Source organism: Carcharhinus amblyrhynchos, chromosome 27 (genome assembly GCF_965287045.1).
Source record: "Carcharhinus amblyrhynchos chromosome 27, sCarAmb.v2.hapA, whole genome shotgun sequence".
In the NCBI taxonomy this organism is placed as follows: domain Eukaryota; kingdom Metazoa; phylum Chordata; class Chondrichthyes; order Carcharhiniformes; family Carcharhinidae; genus Carcharhinus; species Carcharhinus amblyrhynchos.
The window spans coordinates 6,573,409-6,586,674 of record NC_137350.1 but is presented as its reverse complement, the minus strand read 5'-3'; the positions used below and the strand labels follow the sequence as shown (position 1 = coordinate 6,586,674).

At 42.2% G+C, this 13,266-nt stretch overlaps 1 protein-coding gene across 1 annotated transcript in view; it reads right to left on the bottom strand.

Moving 5' to 3' along the window:
- Positions 1–2,307: 2,307 nt before the first annotated feature.
- LOC145359203 (solute carrier family 15 member 1-like) overlaps positions 2,308–13,266 on the bottom strand; it is a 125,709-nt gene continuing 114,750 nt past the window's right edge. The window contains exons 20-22 of the mRNA XM_080213673.1: positions 12,593–12,724; positions 7,515–7,622; positions 2,308–6,188 (exon numbers count right to left, since the gene is read on the bottom strand). Coding sequence (XP_080069799.1) covers positions 5,982–6,188; positions 7,515–7,622; positions 12,593–12,724 — 447 coding nt within the window. The 3' untranslated portion in view covers positions 2,308–5,981. The remainder of the gene's footprint in view (positions 6,189–7,514; positions 7,623–12,592; positions 12,725–13,266) is intronic.

The window sequence follows — 13,266 nt, the reverse complement described above, 5'->3', positions numbered from 1 at the left end:
TGTTTCTATGTTTTGTTTCTATGTTACCGGGTGCTGTGAGGCAGCAGTGCTCACCACTGTGCCATCGTGCCACCCCTACACAGTCAATGAGATATTGTTGGAATACAATCACCGCTGTAATATCACAGATCACAGAAATCAATTGGCTCACAGTCAGCTCCCATAAAAAAAGCAATGAGAGAAATGACTTGATTAATTTGTTTTCATTTTATTGGTTGAAAAATACATAATGACCAGGACACAGGGGAAAAATCTCTTGTTAAATTTCAATAGTTGTAAACACAATTTTAGGAAGTACTGAAAACTATTATTTTGGATGATATTTGTCCCAAAGATAACAGCAAGTTGTCATCAACATAAACATAAATACAACTTTGCTCCAGAGTTTCAGGGTTTTAATACAATTCAGTTATTTTCAACATTTTTTGCTTGTGTTAAGGCTTTCAACACAACTATAAAATAATACAGTTTATATCCCTTTGTTCTTGGTGGTTGCAGTGTCAGGCAGCTGTGTATTCCTCATCTCCAGCAGTGACAACAATTCAAAGGAACCTCACTGTGTTCAAAATAAAAGTTATTTTCAAGCCTAATTCACAACCATGGGCTGTAATATTCCAGACAATCGAACCTGTGATTGTAGCTAAAATAAGCATTGACTAATGTAGCAAGTTCCTTGCCTCAGTGCCAAGGAGAGTGCAAGCAAAAGAGTATTTCCTTAGATCTCCCATCTCCTAAAAGAAAATAGCAAAAGGAAACCAGTCAGAGTGTCCAAGACAGAATGACCTGGATTTTCCTGAGCTTCTGAAGCTTAACCAGAAGCTGGAACAGCTCTCAGCAAATTCCCAGTCAGTAAGTACAAATAGTGTCCTCTACCTCCTTCTCAATGCCATTAAACCACAAGAAAATTATTCAATTAAAACTCACAGCAGCACCTGCCTAGATTCACGGCACCAGATTTTCCAGCCCTTCCCAACGGTGGGATCTTCACGTCCCGCTGAAGACAACCCCCCCGCGCAGGTTCTCTGACAGTGACTCAGGCCAGTCACACAAAACCGTAAACATCGACAGGACTGGAGGATCCCACCAGTGGCCAATGGCGAGCCATGTCTGCCGCTGGAGACACACTGCAGGGGGACTGGAAAATCCTGCCCACGGTGGTTTATGAATGGCACAGCACCAGTTCTCTTTCCGAGAGAACTCTGGCCCATTCAGGCTTGACTGGGTCAACTCTTCCTCCTAAACTACAGAAAACAGTGCAGCTAGGTGTGAGTAAAGGAAAGGGTTCCCTCTGGCCTATGTCATACTCTCGTGTCCTCTGCCACTCCCTTAAAATCATCAGCATCAGAAACAAGAAGTCAGTAGGGAGGGGACTGTCAGGAGCTGAGGCATTTGGGTGATGCAATGTTCTCTGTCTGAGGTCCTTGGATTAAAATTCCCTGGAATACAGCTGTGATCAACTGACCTAGTGACTTATCCCCCTGTGCCCATGGAGAGACCCACAACTGAGTCAGCAGTTATTAATCTCTGAAGAATAATCACATCAACGCTAACAAATCAATCATACAACACTTGACTTTATCTCCATTAATTTGATTGAATATCTTGAGCATGTAACCAAGTGTGTGGGTGGGGGTAGCGCGATTGATGTAGTTTACATGGATTTCAGCAAAGCGTGTGACAATGTCCCACACTGGATACTTACTAAGAAGGCTAATGGAATACAGGGTGATCTGATGAAGTGAATTCATAATTGGCTTAGCAGTAGCATAATTGGCTTGCAGACGCTACGACAATGGATGAATGAACATCGCTCGACAATCACCAGGCAAGACTGTTCCCTTCCTGTTGGCGAACACTTCAGTGGTCACGGGCATTCAGCCTCTGACCTTCGGGTAAGCATTCTCCAAGGCGGCCTTCACGACACACGACAGCACAGAGTCGCTGAGCAGAGACTGATAGCCAAGTTCCGCACACATGAGGACAGTCTCAGCAGGGATCTTGGGTTCATGTCGCACTATCTGTAACCCCCGTGACTTGCCTGGGTTTGCAAAACCTCACTCACTGTGCTGTCTGGAGACAATACACATCTCTTTAACCTGTGAACAGTGCTCCTTCCACACACATTGTCAGCCACTTTAGGACTTGAACAGCAGGTTAGGTGTAAAGATTTGCATTCTAATCAGTAATCTGTAAACTGTCTGTGCTTTATATGCTCTGTTCAAGGCCAGAACTCTCCATTCACCTGACAAAGAGGGAGTCCCCTCGAAAGCTTGTGAGCTTACTATCAAATAAATCGGTTGGACCTGGTGTTGTCAGACTTTTTACTGTGTTTATCCCAGTCCAACGCCGGCACATCCACATTATTAGCAGTAGGAGACAGAGGGTGGTGACAGACGAATGCTTTAGAGACTGGAGGCCAGTAACTAGTGGTGTACCACAAGGGTCAGTGCAGGGCCCCCTATTGTTTGTCATTTATATAAATGACATAGATGACTACGTAGGGAAAGGATTAGTAAGTTTGCCGATGACACAAAGATTGGCCGGGTGGTTAACAGTGAGGTTGAGTGTCTTGGGTTACAGGAAGGTATAGATGAGATGGTCAAGTGGGCAGATAAGTGGCAGATGGAATTTAACCCTGGAAACTGTGAGATGATGCACTTTGGAAGGAGTAATTTGACAAGGAAGTATACTATGAAAGGTCTGACACTAGGAAGTTCCAAAGAACAAAGGGATCTTGGCATGTTTGTGCATAGATTGCTGAAGGTGCAAGGGCAGGTTAATAGGGTGGTGATAAAAGCATAGGCACACTCACCTTCATCAGTCAGGGTATAGATTACAAAGGTAGAGAGGTCATGATGGAGTTGTATAGAACTTTGGTGAGGCCACAGCTAGGGTACTGTGTGCAGTTCTGGTCACCACATTACAGGAAGGACATGAACGCACTGGAAGGGGTGCAAAGGAGATTCACCAGGATATTGCCTGGGGTGGAATATCTAAGATATAAAAAGACGTTGGATAGGCTTGGCTTCTTTTCTCTGAAGCAGAGAAGACTGAGGGACGACCTGATTGAGGTATTCAAGATTATGAGGGACATGGATGAGATGGATAGGGAGCAGCTGTTCCCCTTAGTTGAAGGGTCAGTTACGACAGGATACAAGTTAAAAGTGAGGGGTGAGAGGTTTAGACTTGGGGAAAAGTCTTTTTACCCTGGGGGTGGTGACGGTCTGGAATGCGCTGCCTGGGAGGGTGGTGGAGGCGGGTTGCCTCACTTCCTTTAAAAAATACCTGGGTGAGTACTTGGCACGCCATAACGTTCAAGGCTATGGGCCAAGTGCTGGCAAGAGGGATTAGGCGGTTAGACTCGATGGGCCAAAGGGCCTCTTCTGCATTATAGTATTCTGTGATTCAGTGATTGTACATCAGTCTTTTTGGTCATTTTATGGTTAAGTGTTTGTCTAAACAACAAGGAGTACATATGGACTGGCCAATGAACACATCGTTCACATGATATATTCAGAGATTGGTTCAGACTGACGGGAACACAGTTGCTGATGGTATCCAGATTATTGATACAGACAAACTCACATACACATATTAATACATATATATTTACACACATACACAGAATTATTTACACAACCATACACAAAGATACTGGCTCACTCACACACACAACTCTCACACACATACACTCACACATCCTAACAAACATAAACTCACTCATATATACTCACTCACCGACCAACATATACATAGACTGACACACACCCAGAGCTAATCACACACAATACACAACTGAGAACGATATTTATTGCATTGGGCCTGTGCCTTGCTGTGATGTGTGTTTGATAAATTGTGCCATAGCCCTGCAACTTTAATATCTTCTGGACTATTTCAGAAACGCTCTTACAGATGTGTGGATATCAGATCTCCAAAGTTGCCCTATTACCTCGTTACATTTTGAGCCAATAGTATCAAGAGATGTTTCATTGAGTAGCGATCATGTCTCAACTGAGAGAAAAGGAATAGGTTTCAAATTTCTTGCTCAGATATTGCCCATTGTCATTTTGCCTGACCTGGGAGTTGTTGTCCTGCTTGGACATGCTCCAGGCTTATTGAACCAGTCCATAATCATAGAATCCCTACAGTGCAGAAGGAGGCCATTTGGCCCATTGAGCCTACACTGACTACAATCCCACCCAGGCCCTCTCCCCACAACCCCACATATATACTCTCCTAATCCCCTGACACTAGAGTCAATTTAGCATGGCCACTCAACCTAATCCGCACATCTTCGGATTGTGAGAGGAAACCGGAGCACCCGGAGGAAACCCACACAAATGCGGGGAGAATGTGTAAACTCCACACAGGCAGTGACCCAAGACCGGAATTGAACCCCTGTCCCTGTTCTGTGATGATGTGGAGATGCCGGCGTTGGACTGGGGTAAATACAGTAAGAAGTCTCATAACGCCAGGTTAAAGTCTAACCAGTTTATTTGATAGTAAACGCCACTATCAAAATATCAGGTGATATTTACTGTCAAATAAATTGGTTGGACTTTAACCTGCTCTGTGAGGCAGCGGTTCTAACCACTATGCCACCATGTTGCCTAAACAAGTTTCACTCTTCTTGCGTCCATCTAGCTTTTGTTGATGTGTATTGGACACAATGAGAATAATTGCTGCAATAAAACTAGAGACTCGATGATGCCTTGCTGTTGCATGCGACCTCTCTGGTGACAGAGATTGCAGTTTCCAGAGGACTGTCAGTTAGTCTGAGGAGTTGGGAACCTTTCTGTAGGAAAATGCGAGATAACATTAAGAGTTTTAGTCTTGTTTCGATCCCAATGAGGTGCCCTCTGATTGGCAATAAAGTTGGGGTCCTATTAAGTGGTTAGCGCTAACAGGAGAGCTGGCTAAGTGGGCTTCCAAAGAACTAGTCATCTAAACATAGATAGACACAAAGGCTTTTGCATTCTAACATAGATAATTGCATAGAAAAGCCCTTGGTAATGGTCATTGGTTGAGAGACTTAAGGAGCATTCTGGACACATAAGCACGAATGGGTAATAAATGACCAAGCTCCATCTCGTTCACCTTCCATCACTCTGCTTATATGGCACAATAATAATGAATGAAGTTGCTGGCTAATTGTGGCAATAAATATTTATTAATGAATCCAGAACAGACCTAGGCATGATGTAAGAAAAACTCAGTTAGGGAGAGTTTTGGGTTCAGACTTTTCAGGGCAAAAAGTCCCAAATACCAATATGGAAAGACACTCTTTTGAGTTTATCATAACAGGAATTGAGTCAGGGTCCAGCCGGCTCTGACAGAAACCTTCTCTGAGGTGGTGACCCCCTGACTGAAACATCTCAGGTGGCTTTGCTCCAGGCACCACCTCACTTACAGTGGGAAGGGGCAGATACAGTGCTATTGATTGCGGAGTTGATTATCGAGGAGGTATTCATAAAACCACAGGGCAGCTTGCCTGGAATGGTTTCTTTTTTTTCCTTTATAAGGATTTCAGTCAAAAGGAAATGAGGTAATTTCGAATATCCAGCGAATTGTACTTTATTGCACACATTGAGTTTATTGTTCATTTCAAACTAGGTCAGATTGCGGAGGTGGCTCGAGGGTTTGCCCACCTCCACTGCAGCTCATACTTTCCTTTGGAGACTTGTTAGGGTCTGCTGTGAGGTGTGTTGAGGTAGAGGTAGCTTCTACCAAATCCCATATCATCACAATTCAACATCCCCATCAACATCAAAGAAGAGAGCTGCCTGAGGCCAATAAACGGTTTAAAATAAGTGCTTAAAATTAACCTAACGTAAATGGAAAGTAATGTGCATGCAAATAGAACACATAAACACATACTGATGCAATTTCTACACACACATACCCATACCCTTGCTGCTTCTGCTCACTGTCCTTTTGGCTTGGCACCTTCTGGACAAGAGGCTCACTTGTTTTCTGAAGAGCTACCTGTCGGATTTGTGCTCTTCATCTGTATAAGATGGAGGTGCCTTCCACTCTGAGTTCAGTCCATCGGATTCATTTTCTTTGTCAGGCTCACTGAGGGAAGGGTCCCTGGTGTCGATTGGGTGATGTTTATAAAACCTTGCCGTAATGATGAAAATCAAAGCAATCAGCCCCATGATCAAAGAGAATACAAAGAACTCCACTGCCTGTTCCCAAGAGAAAGAGAACATTACACACATTAGTTAATCTGAAGAACACATGCCCTGTGCAGAATACTAGATAAATAGTCCCCATAAATGCTGCATTTTCTGATGCTACAAGCAAACATTAGTGAACTTTATAGGAAACTAATTTTAATACCTGGAGCCAAACTAAAGCTGCAGGTTAAAAGAAGACCTGGGTTAAAGTGATGTATTTATCACATTTAAAAGCCTATCAGACAACTCACATCATCCCCACTTCATAATTAATATCTAGGATTTACCTATTAACATGCGTTACACTCAGAGCAGGGGCCCATCATCAATCTACACTGGATGTCAGTGCCACACACAAATAGGGGATAGGAAATTGGGATGTGGAGACTGGTGGATGGGATTTATGCCCCCCCCCCCACTGCCAAGCCTGTTTTTAGTGAGGGGGGTGGAACATAAATACAAGAGGTGCTCAGCCCAGCAACTTCCATCCAGCCCCCCGGAACTCGCCCACAATAATACGGTAGGTGGGTGACTGCTTAAAACAACAGCCCCCACATGTGATAGTGAAGTTAATAATTATAGGAGAATTGGGATTGTCACCAAGACAACTGACTGGGATAATACGTTGCCCAAACTGCACTTGGATAGGAGTGGGCAGGCTGATTTTTGAGACCCAGTTGAGAAAAGGATGCGGGGGGGACATCATTCAGCGAATGCCTCGTGCACATTGGGGCATCCCCACCAAGATATCATTCCCCATACTGAAGTTGTCACAAGACTGTAGCCTCACGAAAATCTGGAGGCAGGACCTTGGTTTTGAGATTACTACTGTTTTAATCATAAATTATTCAAGACACTTGACAAGGAGCAAAGGATGGTGTTGAGCTTCTTGAACATTTTTGGAGCTGCAACTATCCAGGCAAGTGGGAAGTATTCCATCACACTCCTGGCTTGTGCTTTGTAGATGATGGACGGGCTTTGGAGAATCAGGAGTGAGTTACTTGTCACAGGATTCTGAGCCTCTGACCTGTCCTTGAACGGCTAGTCCAGTTCAGTTTCTGGTCAACAGTAACCGCCAGGATGTTGATAGTGGAAAATTCAATGATGGTTATGGATTTCTCAACTTGTCTGCTCACCTTGTGCTTTCAGACTAGCTGCCCATTGTTTTGAATGGCCTGTCTCAGGTCATAGAGTCATTCACATGAGATGGAAACAGGCCTTCAGCCCAACTTGTCCACGCTGCCTGGTTTTTACCATTAAGCTAGTTCCAATTGCCCAGGTCAGCGTTGGATTGTCTTCTCATTCCATATCACTACATTGCAGTGGATCACATACCTGGTCAGTTATTAATGGACTCTCCGCAAACATCACCACGATGAGATTCCCAATGCCGATGGTAAGAAGCCAAACAGCCATCACAATGGACCTCATGGAGGAAGGAGCCTGAAATTGAAACGATAAGTCATCTCTTATCACGACAATCGTCCCTTCTACAAAGCTGTAAACATTCATTTGAGGGAAGAGGGGATCCTGTCAGACCTTCAACACTGCTCCAATATTTAGTCAGCTCATGGCCAATCAGGATCTCAACTCCATTTACCCACCTTCACACCAGATCAATCCATGTCCTTCCCCAACAGATTGAACAACCACACTTTTGACAACTCTACTTGACACCCAACCAACATCCACAGGATTTTGGGGGACAGGGTTCCAGATCTCCATTCTCCATGGAAACTGTTTCTTGATTTCACTCCTGGTTAACCTTGTTTTTGTTATAGATGATGTCCCTGTGTTCTTGATTCTCCCATCAGAGGAACTGGTTTCTCTGTATTTCCCTATTAAATCCCTTAATTTTAAACATGAGCAAGATTAGGTCCAAAGGCCACTAGCTCATTCCTTTATGATAGACTGATACCACCTACACTTCCTCATTTGTCCTCATTCCTTTCCCTCAGAGTTACATCTAACTGTCCTTTGAATCACTTTGAGCTCCCCACTGCAGTACCATTTTGTAGATACTATGAGATATCGAGCATAAAATCATTTCAGCCCTACAGCATATAACTAATTTGCTGATTGACCCAAATAACTTTGAATTTTGAGAAATAAGGATAACCGTAATGGAGAAAAAGGAATTCAAGCTGGCTTGCATACTCAGAGAATTGTTACGGAACAGAGGGAGGCCATTTGGCCCATCAAATCTGCTCCAGCTCCCCAAATGAGCATCATGACTTAGTGCCATTCGCCTGCCTTTTCCCCATACCCTGCGTGTTGTTTCTATTCAAGTAATCATCTAATGCCCTCTTGAATATTTTGATTGAAACTGCCTCCAACACACATCCAGGTAGAGCATTCCAGACTCCAAACACTTGCTGCGTTGACGATTTTTCTCACGTCACATTTGCTTCTTTTGCAAATCACTTCAAATCTATGCCCTCTTGTCCTTGGTCTTTTTACAAGCGGGAACAGTTTTTCCCAATCTACTCAGTTCAGTCTCCTCATGATTTTGAATGTCTCTCTCAAATCGCATCCTAGCTTTCATTTCTGGAAGAAGAATCATCCCAATCTCTCCGATCCATTCTCATAACTAAAGTTTCTCATCCCCGGAACCATTCTTGTAAACTTCTGCTGCGCTCTGTCCAACACATTCACATCCTTCCTGTAGTGTGGCACCCAGAACAATACACAATATTCCATCTGAGCAATAATGTGAATTCTATCTTTAATCCTACAATTGGATACACTGGATTCCTACTTCTTCCTAATTGTAACATTTCAAATATCAATGAAAGCCTGGGCAATAAATCAGCTTGATGCTTCCACAATGTGGCAATCTAACACTCCTCCCAAACCTCTGGGGGTCTACATTGCTCTAATATCCCACCACCTGGGTTGTATATAAAAACATACAAATTAGCAGCAGGAGTAGGCCATTCGGCCCCTCTACCATTCAATAACGTCAAGATTGATCTCATCAACCTGCCTAACCTAACCTCTCCAACACTTTCTCATAAGACAATAAACTTATTCCAGAAATTAGTCTAGTATACCTTCCCTGAACTGTTTCTAATGCATTTACATCTTTCCTTAGATAAAGAGATCAGCACTGTACAAAATAAGCCAGGTGTGGTCTCACCAATGCCCTGTACAAGTGAAGCATGACCTCTCCAGTTTTGTAATCAATTCCCCTCATTATAAATGATAACATTCTATTCACTTTCCTAATTACTTGCTGTACCTGTATACTAGCCTTTTGTGATTCATGCACTAGGAGACTCAGATCCCTCTGCGCCTCAGAGCTTTAAAGTCTCTGATGATTTAGACCATAAGTTTATTTTTTATTTTTCCTGCCAACATGAGCTATTTCACGTTTGTCCACATTATGCTCCATTTACCAGATTTTGCCCATTCACTTAACCTATGTCCATTTTGAGCCTCCTTATGTTCTCTTCAAAACTTACTTTCCTACTATTTTTGTGTCATTAGTAAGTTTAGCAGCCATATCTTCAGTCCCTTTCATCCAAGTCATTTATGTAAATTGTGAAAAGTTGAGGCCCTAACACTAATCCCTGCAGCACTCCACTCATAACATCCTTCCAATCAGGAGAACCTATTTATGCCAACTCTGTTTCCTGATAGCTAGCCAGTCTTCAGTCCATGACAATGTGTTATGCTCTATAGCAAGAAGTTTTTATTTTCTGCAATAACCTTTGATGTGGCACCATATTAAATGCCTTCTGGAAATCTAAGTACATTACATCCACTGGTTCTCCTTTATCCACAGCATGCGTGACTCCTTCAAATACTCTAATAAGTTGGTTAAACGTGATATCCCTTTCACAAAAGTTTGTTGTCTCTGCCTATTTGCCTTGAATTTATCCAAATACCTCGCTAGACCTTCTTTAATAATGACTTCTAACATTTTCCCTATAACAGATGTTAGGCTAACTGCCTGTAGTTTCCTGCTTCCTGGTTCCCTCCCTTTTTGAATCAAGGTGTTACATTTGCTTTCTTCCATTCTAATGGAGCCTTTCTGAATCTCGGGAATTTTGGGAAGTTAAAACCAATGCATCAACTATCTCATTGGCCACTTCAAAACCTAATGGTGAAGTCCACCGGATCAGGGGGTTTGTCAGGCCGCAAACCCAACAATTTGCTCAATTTGCTTCCTTACTGGTTGTAATTTTCCTGAGTTCCTCCCTCCCTTGCATTTCCTGATTCACAACCATTTCTGGGATGTTACTCATGCCCTCCATAATGGAAACTGATGCAAAATACCTGTTTAATTCATCTGCCATAGCCCTCCTTTCCAATTCCCAGATGCACTTACCATAGGATCAACACTCAATCTGTTAACTCTTGTTCCAATTTAAATATCCATAGATTTTCTCACTATCCGTCTTTATTTTACCAGCTATCTCTTTCTCATACTCTAGTTTTTCCTTCTTTATAAATCTCTCTGTCATTTTTTGATGTTCATTATATTCTTTCCAATCTTCTGACCTGCCACTTGTCTTTGCACAAATATATGCTTTCTCTTTATGTCTTAACTTTTTTAGCTAACCATGAATGACAGGCACTCTTCCTGGAATTGTTCTTTCTTTAATATTAATATTATTAATATTACTCTAATACTTCTACTCTCTGTTTGTAAATCATACCAGTAACTCACCACCCACCTCACCCAACCTTTAAGTGTGTGTGACTCTAACACTCCCACTCTCTACTTTTATATTTCCTTACTGCCCTCACTTTTTGCTTGTGTATGAATGGATTTAGGACCTATCAACATTCCAGTTGTTCTAAAGACAGCTTTGACTATGGAAGGGAGCTCATATTATGGTTGTCATAGTTGGTTTGCAAATCCTACCACTACTTCAAGGTATAAGGAAAGACTGTGAATAAAGACTTGTGCTCTCTTGCACAAGTTACCCAATTGACTACTTTCTTGGACTGCCATCGCTGAAAAGAAAATCAGTGTGTGTGAAAGAGGAGGCTGTTCAAGTGTGTTAGGATGGTTCTAGCCTGAGGATTGCAATTTATTTGGCAAATTCTGCTCATTATGTTACTCCTCACATTTCCCAGTGGATATTGCTTGTGGTAAATGGAAAGTGGTTGTTTTCACCTCAGTCTAGTAAGAATGTACCTCAATTGTGAAAATATAAACAGATTGAGAATATAAACAGATTGAAAAGGCTTTCAAAGTTTCAGAACGAAACAAGGTGTTCCACTCAACCTGAAACAAGTTGTGTTCTACATCACACATCCCTGCTGCATGCTACACTAGCATCTGAAATATGGCAACATCTGTCTTTTTTTAATGCATCAAAACTTATTTCGCTCCAATCCCAGAAGATTCCACAAATGGAATTGCTCAGAAATCCTGGGAACATTCCTCTTAACTCAAAAATGGAATTACATTCAGCCTTGATGTGAAGAAAACAGCTGCTTATTGCAGTTCTCCCAGCTCCCACTAATAACTGTTCCAGCTGTTCCAGCCTCTCTCATATATAATCACATTTTCCCTCTCTTTAATTCTGAGGAAAGCAGGATCATGAAGACTTGAAAGGCTAACTCTGTTTGTTCTCCTGAAGAGTGATGCCAGGCTTGTTGTGATTTTTCAGCTTTCTCTGGTTTTTCCTACTATAAAAGTCTTTTTTGCCTCGGGTTCATATACAAACACTAGTGGAAGGAGTCTGATTAATTTGAGTAATCTGTTTAATTAAAGCTGCCAACTTTAAGGGCATTCAAATGGTCATTGGATAGACATATGGATAACATTGGAATAGTTTAGGTTAGAGGGTCATTAAATTGGTTCCACTGGTCGGCGCAACATGTTCTATGTTAATTGGGTCTGCCAGAATTTGATTCAAGTCTCTAACCAAACTGGTTGAGACATAGGACCCATCCTATCATTTAATTAGTTGACTCAATTTCAGAGACAAAAGTGCATTTTTCTTGTGAAAGGCCATTGACCTGATAACGTTTAAACACTATTTGCTGATGGAAGCAAGGGTTAATAGAACATAGAACATAGAACACTACAGCACAAACAGGCCCTTCGGCCCACGAGTTGCACCGATCACATCAACACCTATCTATAACCCCCAATCCCAATGTTATGGAACAAGGTGGAATTACAATATACATGAGCCGTGATCTAACTGAATGGTGTTACAGGCTTCCTCCTCGTCCATCTAAATCTGAGAAGAAACCCAGTGGTTCCAAGTTCTTCATGGCAATAGAAGGTGACAAGGTTAAAATTAAGGGGAAGATTCTCAAAGAAAAAGCTTCTGTTGAGCTCAGTTTAGTCTTATTTATTTATTTATTGATCTATGACAATTAGCTGACCTATGCGTGCAAAATCAGGGTGTATAACATCTTTGTAAATTAAATTGTCTTGCCATTACCTGAGTGTAAGCCAGGTGTAGTCCAGTCACGGAAAACAGTATCTCAGACGCTGACATTACGAGGTACTGAGGAATCTGCCACAGCACTGAGACAGTCTTTGGCCAATTATCAATGTTCAATTGCATAGTGACCTGACAAGGAGAAAATGCATTAGTCCCAGAACACAAGTACATGAAAATGACTGAGAATAGAGAAAAGCATCCAACACTAACAAATCCATACCTCTTTTGGTAGATTCCAAATCATCTACCCAGCTTCTCTCCATTGTCTCAAGATCATCTTTCCCAGAAATACACTTGAGTGTGTCCTGAATCCACGCCAATATCAGTTCAGCAGGCACAAGGATAGCTTTCACTTATATAGGGAGATAGATATACGGGAGATAGTGGCATAGCAGTAATGTCATTGGCTATTTACCCAGAGGTTCCAATTAATGCTCAGGTAACAGGGGTTCAAACCCCACACGACAGGTAATGAAATTTAAATTCAATTAATAAATCTGGAATTGAAAGCTAGTCTCGGTAACGTTGACCATGACGAGTATCACTGATTGATATAAAAAACCCATCTGGTTCACTACTGTCCTTTAGGAAAGGAACTCCACCATCCTTACCTGGTCTGGCTTACATCCAGACCCAGTAAGAAGTCTCACAACTCCAGGTTAAAGTCCAAC